This window comes from Phyllostomus discolor, chromosome 13 (genome assembly GCF_004126475.2).
Source record: "Phyllostomus discolor isolate MPI-MPIP mPhyDis1 chromosome 13, mPhyDis1.pri.v3, whole genome shotgun sequence".
Classification (NCBI taxonomy): Eukaryota; Metazoa; Chordata; class Mammalia; order Chiroptera; family Phyllostomidae; genus Phyllostomus; species Phyllostomus discolor.
The window spans coordinates 23,351,599-23,376,006 of NC_040915.2; the positions used below are offsets into that span (position 1 = coordinate 23,351,599).

At 41.8% G+C, this 24,408-nt stretch overlaps 1 protein-coding gene across 3 annotated transcripts in view; it reads left to right on the forward strand.

Moving 5' to 3' along the window:
• The window catches only part of GRIA1 (glutamate ionotropic receptor AMPA type subunit 1), a 274,494-nt gene that overhangs the window by 232,814 nt on the left and 17,272 nt on the right, over nucleotides 1-24,408 (forward strand). For all 3 annotated transcript variants that reach the window (XM_028527454.2, XM_028527456.2, XM_036014526.1), the window contains one exon: nucleotides 4,900-5,147. In XM_028527454.2, the coding sequence (XP_028383255.1) occupies nucleotides 4,900-5,147 (248 nt within the window). The remainder of the gene's footprint in view (nucleotides 1-4,899; nucleotides 5,148-24,408) is intronic.

Here is a 24,408-nt window from a genome sequence, read left to right on the forward strand (position 1 = left end):
CTATTACAAACTGTCAGAAAAGAGGGAAACTGTCACATGGAAGTGGAGGCAGTAGAGAAGGCAGAGGGCAGAGAGCTGAGGCACACAAGGCATAAGATCAGCCAGACCTGGTCCACAACCTGGCTCCATTCTTTATCATTCTGTGGCTCTTAGCCTCTTTGACACCATTGCTCCATCTGTGAAATGAGGAGAATAATGTTTATCTCAAAGCATCATCACGAAATTAAAAGAGATAAGGAATTCGAAATACCGGGTAAACAAAGATCAGTGGATGGAGGTTCCATTTACCATTAGGACTTCAGGGAGGCACAGGCTTTGGGGATCCATCTTGAAGGTACATCCCTTGTGCAAAGGCACTTTCACAGAAGGGAACCACTACTGCATTAAAATATCCTTCTCCCTAAAGAGCATGAGATTATAAGATCAAGGGAAACTGGGTAGAGCCTGTAAACCACAAATAATAGGCCCCGTAATATTTCTAGACATCATAAAGCCAGGTCTGACCTGGGTAGGCTAATTACATTCTACGCAAAAGGAACAACTTTAAAAAATGCCCCAAAGCAGGAAATTCTGCAGTTCCCTGGACTTTGGACTTGTTCATCCTGGGTTCTGAACAAACAGCACAGGGAGCTATGATATATTGATGAAACAAACAAGCAATTGCTACCACTTACTTAGCACTTACTATAAATCCAGTCCTGTGCTAAGCACACCCTGTGTGGATTACCTCACTTAATCCTCTCAGATCTCCATTAGGGACTTGTCCCCATTTTACAGATGACTGACTACCCAAGACCACCCAGCTTATAAGTAGCAAAAGGAGAATAGACAGCAAGCCTCTGCACTGCCTCAGGTAAGAGGGTAGGGATCCTCTGCATACCCACAAGGTTCTCACTGCAACTTCATGGAGCAAACCCCAGGCCCTGAGTGAACCAACAGGATGATGTGCTCAGTTTCTTAATCAGGTGCTATGTCCTGGATGCCAAGTAGGAAAGGGACCAAAGTCTCAACTATGGCTGATCCAGGCTAACATCATCCATTTTTAACATACTGGACTCAGAAGGTAACTGTGAAGTCACTTGGTTAAAGTCTGTCATTTTAGAGAGGCTTGTCTTGCATAGGCTTACCCAACCAGTTAGAAGAAAAAACACTTGTAATCTCATGACCATTCTCTGACCTTTTTAGCCTGCAACTGAAGTATGAAGGAGATGCCTGATATTTGTCCATATAGCCAGCCCTATGTCCCAGACCCTGCCGATGCAGCTGGGGAATCGCCCAATTCACTTACCCATTATACACTCATGCTTACATCCCTCATATACTAGCATGTCACAGTCCCCAGAGCATTTCACATCCATGGTCTCACTTATGTTTCACCTGTGACCTAAGGCAGAACAGGAACTGTGGTGTCCACTTTGTGGATAAGAAATTGGGATTCAGGCAAGTCATGATGCAAATGTCAAGGATGAGTATAAAATCTGACTTTCTTCATTTATTCTTGCCACTGAACCACACTGTCCTAGTAGGGATATGATTAACTGATAAATGTTTCTGTAAAGATCACTCAAGTTACCAGTGGACCCATGGAAAAGCCTAGTCTATTATGTCCCATTTCATAGTTGGGGAATTCAAAGCCCAGAAAAGAAAGTGAGAATGCTCTTGCTAATTAGGGGCATAGCTGGGACCTAAGACTTCCCAGTTCCTTGTTAATAACTATGTCTATTGACACAGTACTCTCTCTTGTCCACAGTAAAAGTTAGGAATCTAGAACCAAGGCATTTCATATTCTACAAGTTCTGTGCCCTTACCAAGCCCACTGCATCGGTGGCAAATAGGTTGTAGTTCATGTGCTGATTGATTGGTAGAGGGTGCCTAGAGTTCTATGTTGAGAGAAATTCTGAGGTTCCACCTGGGCTCAGTGTAAAATAATTCCTTGATTGATATCAATGTCTGCCATGTATGTAGGAAGGGAACCTGGTACCAGGCCAGCCATGTCTGGGGCATCCCTACTATAAAGTAATATCTGAAGAAAGGGCATAAGTATGAGCAGTGATAGCACTACTTACACAGCACCTGCACTGTGCCATGCACGGGGTTATGCATTCCACCTGTTCTCACGTAATCCTCATGACAACACTGTGCAATGTGTGCTATAATCTCCACTGTCAGGAGAGAACGGTGGCTCAGAAAGATTCCACAGTAAGTAAAGTAAAAAGCCTAAAATGAGGGAAGAAGCTGGTTGCAGTAGAAACCAGGTGACCAAGGAAGAGACAAGTGTTTTATTCCTGGCTCTGCCACTAACAGATCATGTGACATTGGATATTTCATTGCCATACTGTGGGCCTCAGTTTCCCTACCTGTAAAAAAGGAGTGCTGACAAGATGTGTTTCATGAGCCCTTCCATCTCTGTGACTCTGACCTTGAGAATTGTCCCACCAGGACTTTGGTGAGTAGGGAGACAAGATCACCTACCACCCCAGGAAACAGGAGAGAATAGTGAGACGAGAATTCCTCTACCACAGAATGAAAAATCTGGCTTCTAGTCACCATGGCAGGCCCGAGCTTCTTGGCAGCCCCAACCCAAAGTCACTTAATCTTCCATCGACAGTTTAATTAAGATGTGTGAAGGGCCATGGGAGCCGCAGATGATAGGAGAGACCCAAGAACAAATACCCCAAGTACGTTTCTGATCTTCCTTGCCACTCATGCTGACTTTGCATTCCAGGAGATGAGATTTTCCTGATAGCTGATAGTCCACCCCAAACAGCTATGAGCACAGCCTTGGTATTTGGGGCACTGAGGTGCGGCTGAGGGAACATCTCATTTTCTGCCCACTGTTGCCCAGAGGGCGACACGCATTCAGCTCTGCATGTCAGCAGCCCCGTTCCCTGCTGTGGCCATCCTGTCAGGTCAGATTGCATCTTGCGTTGCCCTGCTGTATGTTTTGTTGGTTTTGTGCCTGGAAGATCATCTGAAAATCTGGTCACGGATGAATTTATACACTTCCCTGTTTCCTGTGAGAGAATATTCCATTCCTTGTATATGCTATGATTGATTCTAGGTATTTTTTCCCCTAACTTTGAAATACTCCCTTGCTTTTCTTTGTTCTTCTTTTTCACACTGACATTGTTGCTTGAGCGATGTATCTTCATATAAGGAATCAGAAATGTCCATCTAGTAAAGGACTTATAGATTACCTGCCCAAAGTCTATGGAAGAGGTGGGAAAAGTTAGCAGTAGGACTAAGACTAGAACTCAAGGCCTCAAGTCCAGTATCCTTTCCAGACTATACACCATACTGTAAAATAAGCCATCTAGTTTATCTACTCATAGACTATCAAAACTCAAGGCTCACTCTACCCAATGCCTCCCTGAAATTCTCAGTAACTATTTCCATTAATTTTTCATGGAGCCCTAGAATTTTCCTGGGTCCAAATACCTCTATAGATCAGTTGAGTCAAATAGCAACTTAATTATATACCAATATTAGGCCAACATTTGATGTTGACATTAAGGAAATACACCTAATACTTGTGTGCAAAGAACAATGACCTATTACATATATAATGATAATTTTATATAAATCAATCTGTAATCTGTACATTAAACAGATAATATAAGTTGCATAATTCTAGTAGTAACTTTCTTTTTTAAAAAGAAGTCCCTTATGTGAGTTTAACATTTGTTCATTTTCAAAAACTACACTCCAGTATCCCTAAAATACATTTCCCATTTGGGGAAATGATGCCCTTTAGAAAGACCATTTTAGATGAGAATGTTGACTTGTGGAGGTGGATTGAGGGCCCTGGCTAAGGGCTTACTGTGTACAAGGTTAGACTCTGGGAAAGACTTACAGAAGGGAAGCTGTCCCCTGCCCTCCTGTTGCGTCCACAGACTTGAACCCTCTGCAGAAGTAGGAATGACCCACTATCCTAGCAATCAAGCTTGTTCATCCAGTGGGTTCCCAGACATTCTGTCCTCATCTTCTCAAAGTAAGGGTCACACCAGCCACACAGACCAGCATCACCTGGGGAAACAGCTGAAAGAGATTTATTCCAGGCTCCCCCTTGGATGTGCTGAGTCAGTATCTCTAGTTGTATGGCAGGGAGATCTGCATATCTACAATCTCTATACACAATTTCAGTGCCCACCAGAGTTTGAGAACCACCATCCTTGGAACTGAGGTGGCCTCAGAATGCCTCGGATTTGTTCCAGTCTACGAAATGGTGAGGAGCATACAGCTGGAGAGAAAGAGCATGCCGTGTAGACTAACACAACCTAGGCCAAGTCCCAAAGGGAGTTCAGGAGGAAATGAGAAAAGCAATTTGGCTGTATTTAAAGGCTTTTAAAATATAAACAGGTGACAATATTGGGTCTCAAGTGATTAGCTTTATCAGACAACAATTTACATTCTGAAAGCAAATCAAACCTTTCATTATGGGATGACTGGAACTTGGCACCCATGACCCTGAAATTCATCAGTGTTGTCCTCCAATAAGGAAGTCAGATCCCACTGATACAGAGCTCTCCTCTTCTTCTGAGCTGTATAAGTATGGTCTTACTGAACAGCAGATAGGTTTTAATGTCTTTAAAAGTCAGGCAGAGCCCCAGTTTCTTAACTCTCCCCTTATTTAACAGGAATATAATTACTCAGCAGTAATTAAAAGATTCTGAGCTATTCTGTTTGTTCTGTTATTTGCAAGGTATTTGTACTTTGGAACCTACTGGTACTAATTAGAGCCTCTTATTTTGCAATCACTCATAATTTGTTTCTTCCTGAGCTAATCTCACTCATGAATGTGTGATCGAGCTACACTCAGCTCTTCATTAGTGCGTATGCCGACCTCAATTCCAAGCACAGCCAGCACTCAATTGCAGTTTTGTTCCTGTCCCCTGCCAGAGGTCTAAAATTGCCGTGTTTGAAAAGATGTGGACATACATGAAGTCAGCAGAACCATCAGTATTTGTGCGGACCACAGAGGAGGGGATGATCCGAGTGAGGAAATCCAAAGGCAAATATGCCTATCTTCTGGAGTCCACCATGAATGAGTACATTGAACAGCGGAAACCCTGTGACACCATGAAGGTGGGAGGTAACTTGGATTCCAAAGGCTATGGCATTGCGACACCCAAGGGGTCCGCCCTAAGGTAAGTAGCCAAGATTTGCTTCCTTGGTACCCCCTCTCCCCTCCCTATCTCAGGAATGAAGCCACCGTGTCTGCCACATGGCCCCAATGCCACAGTGCAAGCTGTCAAGAGGGCTCTTCTTGGACACCGGTGGGCCTGGAAGACTCCGGCCAACCAAGACCTTCAGCCCTGAGGTTGGAAATTGACCTGGGGGCCTCAGCTTGCTATGACTGTTGCTGCCTCTGTGTTCTTCCCCACCCCTCGCCTTACCCCTCCAAGTGTGTTAAACATCGATGAACTTTGTATTCTGTCATGTGATCTGTAACCCACCATCCCTTTACCAGACACCCCTGCATCCAACTAGGCCATGAACAGAGTCCTCCAGAAACCTGGATTCCTTGACAGAGGTGGTTTGTAATGTTTGTCTCAAGAGAAACATAAACACACTGTCCAAATGAAAAATCCAGTAGTCTGAATCCTGTGCAGATCAAAATAATGCCAAATGAATGGCAGCATCTATTCTTTCCTAGATACTGATTTCTTTAGCAAGAAACAGGTAGTTCAGTATAGAGCCAAGTGGACTTTATGTTCACATAAAAAAAAACCTGTGATATTCATTCCAAACAGCTAAGGTAGAGTCCTACAGATGTGAGGTCAGAAGACCTAGATTTAATTCTGGAATTTACTACTGGCTGTCTCACAGAAGTTAAGACAGGTCACCTCCCCTACGTTCAGTTTCCTCATCTGTAAAGACAGGATAATCATCCCAGCCCTTCTCAGGTCCAAAGTGACTGTGAATTCAAATGGGATAATTGATAGAGAAGGTAACTGAAAACAGTACAGTGTGAAGTCACTTGGGAGACATTATGTTAATTGCAGAGGGATTAACTCATTTTAGGGAAGGTAGTGTTCAAGAAAAGGTGAGAAGTGTTTTTAAAAGTTGCAAAAGAATGAAGAGGAATTCCTAACCCATTTACCACAACATCCAGGGCCACCTCTGCCTTCACTTGACTGAGCTCTACAATGTTCTAGGCAGTCAGCTAGGAGCTAGAGCTACAGTTCTGAACAAGACAGACATAGTCCCTGTCCCAGTGGAACTACATGTTTGCAAGGAAGACAGACATTAAACAGGTGATTATTGTTTAATGCTTCATGACAACTATGACAGGTACTCTGACAGTCTATAAAAGGGGACCTAGAGGATATCTACCTCCAGCAATATGGCAGAACAAAACTTCCACTGTAAAACACCCACATATGCTGGATAAACAAGTAACAAACACACTTTTAAATGCAAGTTAGGAAATTCATAAGCCAAAAAGTGAAAAGGAAATCAAAATCAAAGTGAAAAGCATGCTGATTATTCTGTGGCTTCCCTAAACAGGGCAAAGTTGTGAATTATGTGACAATGTACATAAGGAAGAATCAGAAGTACAATTAAGATGTAAAAGTAACTAACCCTCAAAGAACCACCACAAGACAGAAAGAAGCAAAAAAAGACATTAAACACAGTGGAAATATCACTCTCAGCAGTGATGAGATCATCAACACTGCCCGACAGATGTGACCCGATCTTTGGGGAAAGCTCTCTGGAACCATTAAAGAGATCTTGGGATGACCCAGTTTGTGGGCTGCAATGCTAATGGCCGCCACCCTCATGACATCATAGATGACATCAACAGTGGTGCAGTGGAGTACCCGGCTAGTTAAGAACTACAAAGGAAAATATTTCAATTAAAGATCACTTAACAACCAAAAAATAAAATAGAATAAAATCACTTTTAAAAGAAAAACTCTGTCACAAAAGGTAAGACACATTTGGAAAAGTACAGTACTGATTAGAACTTAGTGAAGTAAAAAAAAGTAGTTATTGATATAAAAATCTCAGTGGAAGGGCTTAGCAGCAATTATACAAAGTTGAAGAGAATTATTACTACACTGAGGTTAAAATTGGAGAAAATTCCCCAGAATATCACACAGAGAAATTTTTTAAAAGACAGACAATATAACAAAAAAGATTAACAGATATGAAAGACAAAAAAATCCCATGTGTATTATCTATGAGTTCCAAGAAGAGACAAAAGAAGTTGGAGTGGAGGCAATATTTGAAGGGCATTTTTTTTCCACAAGAAAAGACACAAAGACATGGAGGCTAAATAACAAGTTACTAAACAAAAATGTGTCATCAGTAAGATCAGGGAAGAAATCATAATTACCTTGAAACAAATGAAAATAAGGACACAACAACCCAAATCTATGGGGCACAGTGGAAGCAGTCCTAAGCATTACAGTCCTCCCCAAGAAACAAGACAAATCTCAAATAATCAAACTAACCTTACCCTTAAAGGAACTGTAAAAAGAAGAGCAAGAAAACCCAAAGTGAGAAAAAAAAGGAAATAATAAAGATCAGAGCAGAAATAAACAAAATAGAGTCCTAAAAAATCAATACAAAAGATAATAAAATCAAGAAATGGTTCCTTGAGAAGATAAACAAGATTGACAAATTTTAACCAGACTCATCTAGAGAAAAAAAGAGAGAGGACCCAAATAAATAAAATCAGAAGTGAAAGAGAAGTAACTCCAAAGAAATACAAAACATTGCTCTGGCTGGCGTAGCTCAGTGGATTGAGCGGGGGCTGCGAACCAGATATTGTAGGTTCGATTCCCAGTCAGGGCACATGCCTAGGTTGCAGGCCATGGCCCCCAGCAACCGCACATTCACACATTGATGTTTCTCTTTCTCTCTCTTTCTCTCTCTCTCTCTCTCTCTCTCTCTCTCTCTCCCTCTCTTCCCTCTCTAAAAATAAATAAATAAAATCTTAAAAAAATAAATAAAAGAAATACAAAATATTTTAAGAAAATATTAAAAACAAAAAATGGAATTTTTTAAATGTGTATTTATCCTTACATGTTTAAACTTCAGTCACATTCAAAGCACTCTCCATTTGATGCAATACACCTATCAAGACATTTTTTTCACTTCTCAGAACAGTTTCTGAACTCATCAATTTTAATGCCTTTTAATGTTGCTGCTATTTTTTGTTTTACCTCTTCCACATCAGCAAAATGTTTCCATTTCAGGACTTCTTTCACCCATGGGGGTGAGGGAGTTGCTTGGGGCAAGACTGGGTGAATAGGGAGGGTGGGGCACGGGGGTCATGCCATTTTTGGTCAAAAACTACTGAAGACTCAGTGCAGTGTGGGCAAGTATAAATTACCCATCATGAAATGGCCAATCTCGTTGAAAGAGTTTTCAAAAAAATGTCAGTGAAGCGGAACACAGCCTCTGACAACCATGTCGGAGAATAAAAGCGGGTGCACCGACACAGGTGGTTTCCTAGAACACTCTCCTAGCAGTGGAAGCCTGCACTACAAGGGGCCGACCCACCAGAAGATAATTCCAGTTTGGGGGTACCCCTTGTATGCCAACAAATTGAAAAATCTGGGCAAAAAAATAAATTCCTAGAAACATATAATCTTCCAAAACTGAACCAGGAAAAGTCAGATAATCTGAATAGACAGTTTATAACTAGTGAAGTTGAAGCAGTAATAAAAAAAAATTCACCAAAAATAAAAGTCCTGGACCAGAGGGAAGACTCAAAAGCTCATTTTATGAGGCCAGCATTATCCTACTTCTAAAACCAAATAAGGACACCACAAAGAAACAAAATATATGCCAATATCCCTGATGAACATAGGTGCTAGAATCCTCAACAAAATATTAGCAAACCAGATCCCATAACATATTTAAAGGATCATACACCATAATCAATGGGATTTATTCTGGTGATTCAATGTTGGTACAATATCTGCAAACAATAAATGTGATATACCACATAAACGAAATGAAAGATAAAGACCACATGATTGTATCAATAGATGCAGAAAAATCATTTGATAAAATCCAGCAACTATTTATGATAAAAACTCTCAGCAAAGTGGGAATACAGAGAATATACCTTAGTGTATTAAGGCCATATATCGCAAAGCCAGAGCCAACATTATACTCAATGGGCAAAAACTAAAAGTGCTTCCCTTAAGATTGGGAAAAGACAGGGATGTTCACTTTCACCACTCTTATTCAACATAGTATTGGAAGTCCTGGTAACAGCATTTAGACAAGAAGAAATAAAAGGCATTCAAATTGTAAAGAAAACATAAACACATCATTACTTGCAGATTGTAGATACTGTATATAGAAAACCATAAAGATTCTGCCAAAAAACTACTAGAACTGATAAATGAATTCAGTAAAGTAGCAGGGTACAAAATAAATATTCAGAAATCACTTAAATTTTTATATACCAATAATGAACTGTCAGAAGGGGAAACTAAGAAAATTATTCCATTTACAATGGCATCAAACAAATAAAATACCTAAGAATAAATTTAACCAAGGGTGAAAAAGACCTGTACTCAGAAAATTATAAGACACTGAAGAAAGAAAATGAAGAAGATACAAATAAGTGGAAGTATATACTGTATTCATAGACAGAAAGAATTAAAATCATTAAAATGTCCATACAAACCAAGGCAATCTACAGATTCAGTGGAATTCCTATAAAGATACTAATGGCATATTTCACAGATCTAGTACAAATATTCCAAAAATGTATATGGAATCATACAAGATCCTGAATACCCACAGCAATCTTGAGAAAAAACAAAGTAGAAGGAATCATGCTACTGATATCATACTATAATACAAGTCCACAGTAATCAAAATAGCATGTAATGGCATAAAAACATACATATGGACAAACAGAACAGAGAGCCCAGAAATAAACCTGTGCCTTTATGGTCAATTAATATTTGACAAAGGAGGCAAGAACCTACAATGGGATAAATAAAGATAGTCTATTCAATAAATGGTATTGGGAAAATTGGGCAGATAAACACAAAAATATGAAGCTAGACCACTTTCTTACACTATACACAAGAATAAACTCAAAATGGATTAAAGACTTATATGTTAGACTTGAAACCATAAGTATTCCAGATGAAAATATAGGCAATAAAATCTCAAACATTTCTTGTAGCAATATTTTTTCTGATATACTATCTTGGGCAAGGGAAACAAAAGAAAAAATAAACAAGTGGGACTATATCAAACTAAGTAGTTTTTGCACAGCAAAGGAAACCATCAAGAAAAGGAAAAGGCAACCCACTGAATGGGAGGATATACTCACCAATAATGCATCTGATGAGTTAATATCTAAAATTTACAAAGAACTTGTAAAACTCAACACCCCCCCCAAAAATAATCCAATTAAATAACGAGTAAAAGACCTGAATAGATACTTCACCAAAAAGGACATACAGATGACCAACAGACATATGAAAAGACACATCAGAGAAAATATAAATTAAAACTGCAATATCAAATTAAAAATGAGATATCAAATTAAAAATGAGATATCACCTCACACCTGTCAGAATGGGTATCATCAATGAATCAACAAACAGCAAGTGTTGGCAAGGATACAGAGAAAAGGGAAACCTCATGCACTATTGGTGGGAATGCAGATTGGTGTAGCCACTGTGGAAAGTAGTATGGAGTTACCTCAAAAAATTAAAAATGAAATTGCCCTATGACCACTCTTGGGAATATATCTGAAGAAACCCAAACCACTAATTCAAAAAAATATATGCATGCCTATGCTTACTGCACCCCTATGTTTATTATTTATAACAGGTGAGATTGGGAAGCACGCCATATGCCCATTAATAGATGAGTGGATAAAAACGCTGTGAACATTTACAAAGTGGAGTACTACTCAGCCTTAGAAAAGAAAGAAACCTTATCATTGGCTATAGCACAGATGGACCTGGAGACCATTATGTTAAGTGAAATACGCCAGTCAGACAGACAAACACCATATGATTTCACTCATATGTGGAATCTAGTAAACAAATGGAACTAACAAAATATGAACAGAGTCACAGGTACAGAAAATAGACTTACAGCTGTTTGGAGGCTGGCATGTTGGGTGAAAAAGGCAAAGGGATTAAGGGAAAAAAACAACATAGACACAGACAACCGTAAGGTGATTACTGAGGAAAAGGGGTGGGGAAGCAGAAGAGGGTACAGAGGGGATGAATGGTGATGGAAGGAGATTTGACTTGGGTGGTGAGCACACAATACAATATATAGATGATGTGTTATAGAATTGTACATGTGAAACATATAATTTTATTAATCAGTGTCACCTCAATAAATTCCATTCAAAAACATTTTTTAAAAATAAGTAAATATAGTGCCCATACTACTCAAAGTGGAAAAAGAAAAGAAAGAAAGGACCTTCCTGGCAGTCTTCCTCTACCACTTGTTCTCCATAAAGCCAGACACCCCTCCCCCACCCCACCCTCCTGTGGGGCTTTCACTCCTTCAGGCCTGCCCAGAGCAAGCTCCAGATTCCTCCAAGGCAGATCACCCAGCTCCGCCCCAGAAGGTCAGAATGCTGATATCTAAGGCCCAAATGTTCCTCTAAACCTTGCCAAGTCTACTTGGCAGAAGCCAGGCCATGGTCCCTACAGGGCATTAAACGGCTGTTAGTGACAGAATGGGTGTTGTTTTGGGTTTGAGGGGATGGGGGTTGTTCTCTTCTGCTCTGGAAACAAATATTCTGCTGAAGCAAGGTGGTTCAGTGCTTGATTTTCACTTGGACAGGCGGTGTTTCTTTGAAACAGATGCTGTTTGTTGGCTGTCACTGCATGTTTGGGGTTGGGCGAGGGGCTAAGTTATGTTTCCAAGCCCTTACGTTGTGGATAAAGACCTATGCAGCCAATGCCAGTCACTAGGGAAAGGCAATTAGTAAATCCACTAATTATGATCCATTGGCCCTTTTTTTGCCAACTAAATGTATCTGCTGATCTGAACTGAAGTCTTTCTGTTGTTATTATAATGAATACTCCCTTTAATTACAGACAGTATGTTCAAATTTTCTAAGTAAGGATTCATGGCCTATGTTTTACCAACCTAAGAAGAAATCCACACAAAATCAGCCTAAGTGAAAATCTCAACTACTGATTCTCCTTTACAAACCATCTACCAGGAACTTAATAGATTTGCTAAGTTGTACCCTAAGCAGGACATTGGTCAAAGTATGGTCTTTTACTGTGACTGTGTTATGTGGAGTTTTTTCTGGTCTCTGTGATCATAACATGTTTGTCTTCTGTTACATGTCTTGTCCATGCCAGACGTATGGGCCAAGGGAACAGGTGCATGGTGCAGTGTGATCCTGCAGCTTAATGGGAGAGGGACACCCAGGAGGCCCTGCTCCCTGTGCCTTCCACTTAGTTTCACAGACTCCTTTCTCAGTCCTTCTCAACACAAAGAACTGTGCACAATGCTTAGGCAGCAGTGGTGACAGAGATGCAATCCCCATGCAAAATCAAATACAGTTCATGGGCAGAATGACATAGATTATCCTATCCAATACCCAAAGGGAGTGAGAAACACTCATGAGGAGAGTCAAAATTTGAGTGGGAGGCTACACAAAGATTCTGTAGCAGAGCTAATATCCATGGCAGGCCCCAAAGGACTGTGACAGATGAGAAGCAGGGAGAGGGTCTTTCAAATAGAGGGGATGGCGTGAGTAAAGACAGAATTGTGAAAATGTACAGCTTGTTTTCAGGGACAACGAGGGGTCCCCTTCAACTAGAGAAGCCATTAATAAATAAGAACAATGGGTTGTGGTCCAGCTGTGAAGGATCTCCAGCATCTCTGGAGGTTTGATTTGATGTCAGTAGGGGTCACTGAAGGCCACTGACTTAGAGGGAACGTGATCAGACAGGCTTCCTGAAGATTATGCTGGCAGTGATTTGTAACATAAATCAGAGAGCAGGGATCACAGGCAGGAAGGCTATTTAGAAAGCTGTTGTGGTCATTTTTGTATGACATAATGAATGTGGCCGCAGGCCATAACAGGATGGGGGCAGATGGAAGAAGTGGCTTTGTCACCAGTCACAGCCTTTAAGACCTGGTAGTTTGGGAAAGAAATCTATTAGGTGAGCTTTCTGGGACTTTTGTGCTCCTCCCAAAGGCCTGACCAGGTATAGCCTGATTCTGGCAAGGACAGAAAATCAGGCAGATAGGGAGTTTACCTACCAAAAAGAATTCTTGACGCCCCCTCAGTTTTACCTCTGGGAAGCCTAGGAGGTTGAGAAAGGCCTCAGTGGGAGGGGCACAGACTTTGGGGAACACAGATACAGGGAGGAAGCCTGCCAATCACCTTTCCACTGCACTGACTGTGACTTGCTTATATCTGTTATTTTACTGGACATAAGATCAAGGTTGCTAATTAGCATTTTAGTCTCATTGGCATTCTTGTTAAATACAGTTTTCTTCCTTCACAAAAGGCTATGCTGAAAAATATCTACTGAAAACCACCTGAAGTTCAGGCCATGACTCAGAAAGAGGTATCGCGAGGTTTTTCGGGGAGACTTCTCACTTCCAGGAGTGCCCACCAGCACACTGGGACCATGTGACACGATTATACCTTCAAGCTAGGTCAGTGGGCCTTTCTGCAACATTTTTTTATTTTGCCTAGCACTGGTCTGAGTATTAAAAAGGCCATTAAGAGAGTCCTTCGCTTTCAGAGAATCACACTGACCCAGAATGTAATTGGGAAACAAATAAGCAAGTGCTGTCTCGTATGGTGTTGAATCTTTTACTCTAAAAAACCATTCTCCCTCCTCAGTATGTATCAAAATTATCTAAGGAAGGTGGTTTTTAAAAATGCCCCTTTCTAGACTCTAATTCCTGAGATTTTTTGATTCACAGGTCAAGGGTGGGGTCCAGCAATGTGCAACTTGAACAAGTCCCCCAGGTGACTCTGTTACAGGTACACAGGAGCCCACATTGGAAAAACAGAACTAGAGGTCAGGGAAGAGAGATGTACAAGTGGCCCGAGGAGGCAGAATGTGAGGAGGAGGGCCTTTTGAAAGAAAAAGAAAACCAACAGGATAGGAGCATGACAGGGAAGCTGTATGAATGGTGTCTGAACAATAATCTTTGGAGTCATACAACCTCAGTTCAAGCACAGGGGCCATCACTCTGCCAGCAGTACACCCTGCCCTGCCTTGATAAGCTGCTGTAACTTTATGAGCCTCTCTTCTCTCTTCCATAATATTGGAATAATAATTGTTCACTGCAGTCACTTCGAGTTTTGATAAAATAGCACAAAGTGCTTTGTCACAGATGGTACTCATTAACGATAATTCTCCACCCCATCCTCTTCTCTTTATACCAACCAAAAACTCACTTTTGAACCAAATAACTTATTTTTTCTTCTTTGTGAAACAAACTGCATTCATCAAACATGCACATGAACCCCGCTCTCAGCCACCTCGCTACCTTACTGGCTGCATGAGAAATAAAATGTCTCTCTCGGAGAATAATTTGTGGTCCTCCCTTACAGAGAACACACTAAAAAATAAATAAATAAAACCCTGATGTTTCTTTCTCTCCATCCCTCCCACTCTCTTCTTATAGTATAGTACTGCTACAGGGCCCGCTGCTGAGAATAAATACAGTATGTGCCAGGGAAATGATAGTCCCTTTCAATTGGCTCTTGCCTCCTAATGGGTAGCCAGGGGTGCTTGTTGTCATGGTAACTCCATGAACTCTGTAACCCAGGTCTGACCTGATCAGAGAGGCTAGATTTCCCTGCATTCTCAGAAGAGTTGACAAGAGAGGAAGAGACAGAGGGAGCTGGAGGATGAAAAGAGAGGAGAGAGACAGACAAAGTGTGTGTGTGTGTGTGTGTGTGTGTGCACGCATGTGAGAGAGAGAGTATAGAGACTGGAGGTTTTCCAAAGAAGGAGAGCTATACCAATACACAGGTCAGAACACATGAGATGGATCAGACAGAGTACACTGGGAGACTGGTACCATAGGCCAGTGCAAAAGTCCAGGCAGGGGGGGTGACATGGGCTTGATTTAGCATATTTACTGGTGGTGATAAGACTTACTGTTAACAAAACTTACTTACCAAGCACTGATTCATTCTAGGCACTTCTATGAAGTATTTGATGTGTTTTAGCTTATGTAATCCTAACAACAAGGTCGTGGAAACAGTATTGTTTTCATCCTAAACGCACAGTTTAGAAAACTGAAGTGCAGAGAGATTCCAGAATTTGCCCAAGGGTACCTGGCATGGAAATGGGAGAGCTGGACTTCCAACCCAGGCAGCCTGATTCCAGAACCTCTTCTCAATCAGTAGGCAAGACTCCTCCTCAAGGATATAAGGAGGAAAATTGTGATGAAGGAATGATCATTTGGAGAATAGAGATCACTGACTATCCCCCCAACACACACTTATTTAGCCCTACCAATACACAATTAAGAAAACCCAGGTTCCACAAAGGGAAGTGGTTCTCTGCCTGCACTACCTGAATTCCCTAGGGAATCCTTGCCTCCCTTCGGCCCTGTTTGCATCTGCAGGGCACACATGTCCTTCTGTTCTGGACCAGCCCCTACCACAGGTTGATGTCACTGCCATACCTAAAAGTGGAAAGAGGCACATCCAATAAGTATTATGGTTCCCTGCTTTCCTGTGACAGATTGAACCTAAACACCCCCAAAGATTTTAAACTACATAGTGCTTTTGGTTCCTTTCAATGATGAAAAGCAGATAATTTGAGATTGATCATACTATAAGTCTAGGGGTGGGGAAGAGGAGATATATTTCTTTCACACCTGCTGACTGTGTGCTGGGCAATGCTTATGTATTCAGTGCCCTAGGGACATTCAGGCATTAATTTTCCACTTACCTTCTGATTTAGGTATTATCACTTCCCTTTCTCAGGTGCAGAAACTATGATTCAGAGAGGTGACACTCTGCCCAGGTTCTTAAAGTGATTTGCAGGCTGGAGTTTAAATACAAAACCTGACTCCAAAACCCCTCGTTCTTTGCACATCCCAACCCTTGTGCTAATGGAGGCATACCTCACTGCTTTTCCCTCACTTGATGGTGGCATCCTTAAAACATCAGGGCAAATGAGGCGCCAGGTGGCCTCCACAGCCAAAGCACCCCCTCTTGAACTACTAGGCTAGGCTGGAGCTCCATGGTGCAGATTTATTTTGGAGGATCCTTGTGAAATCACAAAGACAAAGGAGCACTTAGACCCGTTAAGGCTGTTTTTATCATGCCTGGTTGAGAAGCTTGTAAACAGCAGAGCAACACATTAATGAGAGAGAGATGAAAGGAAGGTGGTCAGACTAAGGTGGCAAGCACGGATCGAGGGAGATAAAGAGCACAGGTAATTAATGGTCTTTACCAAGGCAAGAACGGAGGTCCAGAGCTGCGTCTGATTTGCCTGTTGCAGCACTGCTTTCCCCCGCTGATCTACAAATTGTCTTCTTTTAAGAGGCTGTTACTGTCAAAAATAGCATCTTTGTTTTTCCTTGCCTCTCATCAGCAACTTTATTTCAGACTTCCCGTCTTTTTCCTGCTCTAAGAAGGCAGCTGCTCTGACACAAAGGCAGACTAGAACAGAACAGCTCTGGACACCTGTCCCAGCACTGGATACGTGTCCCAGCTCTGCCACTAGGACTGGTGGGTGTGAGAAGCAAAAGTGCTTTGATGTTGTCAGACCCTTGTTTAGACCCTGCCTCCCACAGTTACAACCACACAATCTTGAGCAAGTAGCAAGAAGCCATGTGGGCCATGGACTGATGGGTAGGGCCCTGAAGTCAGAGCTGAGTATCAATCCCAGGTCTGCCAGTTAATGGTAAAAGTGGCTGAGACAAGTAATTTCGCCTCCTAATCCTCCGGTTCCCCAAATACAGCAACTGGAGGTAACACTAAATTCGCCTGGGGGTGTGTTAAATGATTAAATGAGATCATATGAAGTGCTTAACACAATGGCACGTACTAAAGTGACTAAGAAATGCGAACCATTGCTACTTATCTCTCTGAGGTTAAGTTTTCATCTTCCAAATGGAGACCCTATTATAAGCTTCACTTATAAAATTTCTTATGAAAAGCTCATGGTGCAGGAGTTCTTGAATATTGATCCTCTTCCCGCCCCTCCTCACCAACCCTTCCCCTTTCTGTTCCTCCTCAGTGCCTACTATCTATTCTATTCATTTGGAGAACTGACCCAAATATGTGGTGATCGCCTTCTCTGGGCCAGACCACTCTGGGTTCCTTTTCATCACAATGAGGTGGACATTTCAGAACACCAAGAGACAAATGTTCAAATGTGTGGTTGTGTTCCCCTTTATGCTCAGTGCCCCAAACGTTCAGCTCATAGCCACGCTGCTTCCATCCACAAGTCTGAACAAAGGATGCTCCTGAGCAAAGCCTGGGCTCTGAGGACAGGCAGAAAGACAGGGGCAAGGAGTGGCCCTGGGTTGAGCCCCGGCATAGAAATTCTGGGCCATCTGTTCCAGTAACATTTTATGAACAGCACTGTGGGCTGAGATCATAGCTTGATGATCATACCTAACCAGCCTCTTCTCCAGGAGGAAAAGGGGCAAAGGCCCAGGTAAATCTCTAACCAAAGGCACCAACTTCCTTGAAAACAGATGGGAGTGATAAGCCTGCAGAGCCTGCAGACAAACAAACAGAAGGGTCAGGCAGGGAAACTGACAAGTATTAACCATCCCTCCTCAGCACAGAAACCTAGCAGAAAAAGAGTACGATGACCTCTCAGTCACATCTTCTATTCCCATGGGAATGAAATTTATTCCTCTGGAGGAATGTTAAAAAGAAAAAAATTCATAGCACTAGTTAAGCCAGTTTCCTCATGGCCCACAAACACAACTTATTCCTACTCCACTATCTTTCCTCTTACTGATTCCTTCTTCTCTCTGCCTGTATTTCAAGGTACAGTTCAGTGAAGCAAGGGCCAACTGTCCCTAGGAACCTAACAGAATATTAAGCAAGATTAATCAATCTTGTTGATTGCTTGTCCCATGGACTGATTCCTCCCCTGCCACCTTCCATGTATATGGCAACTTTCTGAGCACGTTCTCAAATCAGTTGATGTGTCTGGTCTGTCTAATTCATGAGAACCAGGAAATACTAGTCTTACTGTGTAGACCACATAACACAAATTAAACCAACCAACTCATAACTTGTGGTATCTTTGGTCATTACTATTGAACATCCTAAAGGCAGCGACCATGTCGCTGTATATGTCAAAAGTATATGACCATGATTGTGCAATTTAATTTTACCAACATTTCAAGCACAGTATTTCCAAAGCACTAAAGTGGGTACTCTTAGGAAAAGCAAAGACAAATAAATTACGACATTGGCACTTCCTGGGTTCATCATCTAATACAGGGACTGAAACTTAAAATGCCCCCAGGGGCCAGGTAAAGAAAATGAGTGAAATGGACCAGGAGTAAACCCTCTGTGGTTTCCTCATTTTTAAAAGTCATGAATACAGGCAATTCTCCCTGTACTCTAAGCAACAAAACCACAGTGTGAACATCATGGTAAATAATACATATGGTTGATATTTATTGAGTGCTTGCTATATATGGCATGACTCTTTCGGTCCTCATATGCATCCCCTAATTCATGTAATACTCACAAGAACCCAATGAAGTAGGCACTATTAAAACCTCATTTTACAGATAATGAATCAGTGGCACAAAGAAGTTAAGTAAACTGTGAAAGGTCACAACAGGTAGTAAGTTGCAGTCAGAATTTGACCCCAGAGCCTATGGATTCAGAGCCTATGCTGTTATCCACTATACTGCACTACAAACGGAAAACTTCCCAGACAGTCTGTGGGAGATCTTAGGAAATGATGGGGACTTAGTGAACAGAGAACACACGCCTGTCTAAAGGGCACAGCTGCCACTCAGTCTGGTCTAATATCACCATGTGGAAATATTGCCAGATCTTCTGGTTTTAAAAAGAAACTAGAAATCTCAATTTTTATGTAAACGATTTGAAATTTTGAGTGGCAGTCACAGTTAAGATAGAAGAAAAGAAAGACGACACAAGCTAATAACAACACTATTACAAAGATAGGCAAAAGACACAGCCAGCATAACAGTACAAAGTGAAAAGAATTCATATTCTTTTTCAAGCTTGTTATTGCTGTTTTCAATAGGGAACCATTTTACCAAACAAAATCTCTCATGGAACTTCATTAGAAAAAAACAGATACAAGTGGATCTGCAGAAGCAATTGTTGAAGGGCTGGAGGTGGCGGAGGAAAGGGAAAGGAAGAAGGCACAGTGAGACCTAGAGAGTTCGGGGGGGCGGGAGACTGTTTCCTCAGCAGCCACTCTCTACCACTGGAGGAGCAGTTCTCCGACATTATGACCCTGTGCATTTTAAAGTCAACAAGAAAATAATGGTCCTGCGGGCCTGCCCAGCATCCTGTTCACATTGATGTCTGTTTCTCGGTGGCCAGTCTTTAGAACTGGCCCACTTTTTCTTCCTTTCATGAATCAGAGGTGGCTAAGATGAGACCAGTGGGCTGGCTCTCATCCTGAATGGTATTTTCACTCCCTGCATTAATTGTGGGGAGATTTTCATTCGTTCTCTCCAATATCTTTTGTAAGCATCTCTAAGGCGTCTGACACAAACCCATGTACCTGCTGTTGCTGGCAAGTGGTTTGCATTACAGGATCAGATGAGGTTGCAAATGAGCTGTTGACACCTGTTTCTCACAATAGGAGGTGGGCTGGGGATCCAACATGCTTCTGAAAGGCTTTCTGTCTGTAGAATGATTCCCTGCTTAAGGAGCCAGACTTCAGGTTCTCATCCGGCTCTCTGGGCTGGATCAGGGATCTCAGTCCCAAAGTTCCAGGGCTAGAAATATGTATCACATATTCTAGTATGCAATTTTGGGAGGTTCAGGTAACCTCATCGTATAACATACATCTCAGAAATTTAAAACCACTCTCTCAGTCAACAACGTTGATCAACAGCTACTGTGTTACCTGTTGTGCTGGGAACATCAGTCTCAATCTGGCTGGAGGAGCTGATGATGGGTAATGGACAATGGAGTGATGTATGTGCTGTTACAGGGTGTGCAAGTATGGCAGGACAGAAAGGAAGTCCCCATCTATTCTGCCTGGGGACACTGCATGACAATTTCCAGAGACCAACATACAGGGTCCAGCACAAATAACATCGCTTTTTTATTACAAAACCTTTTATTACAAAATCATATGCATGTAATTCTGTAACATAACAATATCACACTCAGGCACACCATATGACATTTTAGGTGAAATGTTCAAATTAAAACTATAAATTATGACACCCATATTATTGCTACCCTACTCAAGCAGGGTACCTGCCACACTCAAGCAGGCCTTCCTTCTGCCACACCTGTATATTAGAGCTTGTAAAATGCATAGGGTTCCACAAAGCCGCAAAGTGTGCCAGGTAGGGCATGTGCCAATACACAGAAGTGTGGCTTCAGTGGTGCTTCCAATCCAGCCACCTGCATTTGTCCAGAATTAATCTCAAGGCACTTTCACGTTTGTCACCTCATTTGATCTTCACACTGCAGGCAACTGGAGCAGAAGCATGTCATTATTCCCATCACACAAATGGGAAAACTAAGGTATAGTTAGGGTGACCAACTACCCTGGTCTGCCCAAGACTAAAGGGGTTCCCAGGATGTGGGACACTAGTGCTAAAGCCAGGGAAGTCCTGGGCAAACTGAGAACAGTCGGTCATTCCAGGTGGAGGTACAGGAGTCGTCATGCTACTCGTTTAGAGATGAGTAAGGGACTTGAATCAGGCCTTCAGACCCTTTCCTTCAGAATCTTCAGAATCTTTCTCAGAGTGGAAAGATTAAGAGAATGCTCTATATGTGTTTTTTGCTTTCTTAAAAATATAACAATTGTGTTGTTTTGTGAAGTCAGAAACCAAATACGAAACCCCTATCTTCTGGCTGAATCAGCATCTGACCACCATTTCTTCTCATAATATCACAGACCTATTTCTTGAGAATACTCCAGAGGGGAAAATACCTGCAATGGTTACAGGTGAAGTGAACTTTGACCCTACCTATATCTCATAAGGAAATCTGGGGATGTACTGAGGCTCCTGCTATAACCCTACCAAGTCTTTATTTTCTTCTGCTGGGCCACTGTTTAACCCCTCCACCACAAGCTACAGGGCCAGCAGAGTCCTATGGACCCCTTGTGTTCTGCCCCATCGGTGACAGTGTTTACCTTATGTGGTCCACACTGACAATGTGGACTGGAATAGAGACAGAAGGAGCACTTGAGACCCTTGTCCAAAGGGAGGTGATTAAGAGAGCGCCGCCCAGGACCCAGATCCACAAACCCCCAGTTCTGTCCTGGACTGACCATGCTTCCACTCCGCCATGGTTAATTATATCACTTAGGACTGACTGCAGAGCTCCTGGTCTGAATCCTCTCCCTCCCTACACACCTCCTAAACGTCCCTTGCCCACAGGTCACGTGTTGCCTTCCTAGCACAGCATTCAACAATGTTCATGACTGGAACTAGTCGGCTGTTGTAACCTCAACTCCCAGAAGTTCCCTCCATCATGGCCACACTCCACAGGCCCTGGGCTTCCTAGTTCCAGGCTTGTGAGTTCACTTTTCCTTTTCACAGAATTGCTAGAAAGTTTTCTGTCTCCCACCCAGTAGCAGAATTAACCTCTCTTCTTTTTGGTGCTTCCACAACTTTTATTTTAAAATCATGTCTAGTCTTTCATTAACCACTGAGAAGCTTTTCTGCCTCCCACAGTAGACTGAACATTCCTTGAAGAATGAGGTTGTAAATTGTTCAATTCTTTATTTCTAATATGTATTAATACCTAGCACAGTCCTTGTCACTTAATTGGCCCTCATAAACATTTGACTAGTTGATCCAAAGACATCAACTCTTTACTCCAAAGCCTTTATAAGCAAGTTAAAGACTAAGACAATTACATATTAAACAATAGTAGGTAAGGCAATGAATGGACTGCTGGGTGCCAGGGAAGTTTAAAGGAAAGGTCAACAAGAAATCAAGTGTTCAAGGAAAACATGGGTAGCAGTGCAGGGCAGCCGGGCGTTAGGAGAGACATAACAGAATAGCAAGATGCAAGCACATGAAGCAGGGAGAAACACGTTGGTTGAAAGAGAGCAGGACGCTCAGCAGTCTACTGTGATCAAAACTGAAGCTTCCTTTGGCAGAAGAGAGGCACAGTATATCATTGCAGGCTGGGTGTAAACTCCAAGGGTTGTTTTACCCAACACTCCTCAGTGCTTAAATTCAAATTTTTGAGGGAAAGAGTGGAAGTGTGGACAATTGCTTCAGAAATGAAGCCCACAATTCAGTCCTTAGCCTTTTGTAAGTCAAGGCCCAATTAAAACCACTTGAAATATCTCCCTTGACTGCTTTTTCCAAACTTCAATTTCTCTGCAAGTATATTATAATTGAGCTTCTTTCTTCACAGCAGTAAGTTGAAACTTCATGTGTACAATGTCATCTTGGAGATTAATTATCTTCTCAGAGTCCAAAGCCTTCAGACTTCCAAAGATAATTCACTGATTCGAATGCCCCTGGACTCATCAGCTCCTGTGACTGAAGGTCAGGGCTCAGAGAGTTGAGTATTTCTTCTGCTCATTGGCCCTCTTGGAGAATAACAGCCATGCATGTCACCATGGCAGTGATTACAGGCCTAGATGCGTGTTCTGATGACCCCGGACCATCACCTCCCTTCTGCTGAACATGTCTGAATCTGAAAATTTTCAGAGGACTCTTACTCTGCTGAATCAGGATTCTGTTTTGTTGGCTTTATGTTTGTTTTGCACTATGCCAAGCACAGGATTTGGCATAAGAAAAGTTCTACTACAGATTTGTTTAATTAAATAAGCAATTGTTATGACCATCCTTTGAGCCTTTTATAAAATCTTTGCTGTTGATACTTGCAGCTCTGTTTTCTACTCAAATTATAGGGGAAAACAAGAACAATATGTCTAAATTCATTCAACCTAAAAGACTTCCCTTATTCTGAAATGCTGTCCTTCCTATTTCTTTGATTTTTTTTGAGCTTCCTTAACTCAGTTAAAGGAAGGTGATGATAGATGGTAGTTGCTCTCTTTAAACATTTTCACGTAGAAAAATTAATGTTTGCTGTACATTTACATCGGTTCTCCCACCTCCACTTTACTTTTTTCCTCACCCATAAAATCTGCGTGTCTGGAAACTACAGCTCATTGAGAGGACAGCCTCTGCTCTGCAGGACCCTGGATGGCCCAGAGAGCTGAGTTCTTACCTTTTTAACCTCTTGGCTTTTTTTATATATATTAATGTAACATTTTAAAAGGGAATACTTTTAAATCAAATTCATACCTCTTTAACTTCTGTTTTGAATTTGTTGAACAAAAACTTTCTTGAGGATTCCATCATTATCAATTATATAATACTGGATTCCAACCCAGTGATTCTTCCAGAGGGTACATATGCACAGGGCAGTTTGCCGGAAGCAGAACAGCCCCAGGCTACCATCCTTCTAGCACCATCTTCTTGGTCTCCAGGGAGAGCGAGAGAGAAAAGGAAGAAGGGCAGGGCCAGGAGGAGGACAGAAGAAGGTGAGAAAGGAAAAAAAAACTGCTTTGGCCCCTTCCTTACCATCAAGTTGTAAATTAGTATCTTATGAAATAGCCTATGATGAGACTTTCTCATTTGCTGCCTTTGCTGTCGGCTGGGAGAATAGAGATCCTAAAGTGTTACAACTTTGTGCAAAGTAAGTGTTTAAAAAGGACTGAGTGAGTGCGGGGAATGGAGCTAAGTGAGCACTGGAGGGGACACGGCAATGCGTACAGCGCCCCATCTTTGGAAAGCTGGAAATCACAGTGGTCATGTGGATGGACGTCAGTCCCACAGGCCTGGGCTAGAACATCAGGCAAGTTACATATTTGTCTGTGGAATGGAAATAGTAATAACATAACCAAATAGGGATATGAGGATTAAATTAAATAAAGCTTGTATAGTAATTAATATAACGCATGGCCCATAGTAAGTCCTCAGTAAAACAATTATTAACTACAACAATCATCCTACGATCCTGTGCATTTTCTTTGTACACTTTCTGGTCCTTTTCTGTTATATTCTAGACAGGCAAGTTTGCCAAATAGCTGAGTTATAGACACATCAGGGAATACTGTATTTAGGTTTTGTCCATTCGTTAAAAAAAAGTAAAAGTATTTCTCAAACTCTTATATTGGATGGAGTATCTTATCTAAATGGTGTTGGGAGAGGTCTAAAATATAGGAATCCTCATCTCTGCTCTGAGGAACAGACAATCTATCAGTGGAGAACCAGCCAGCACAT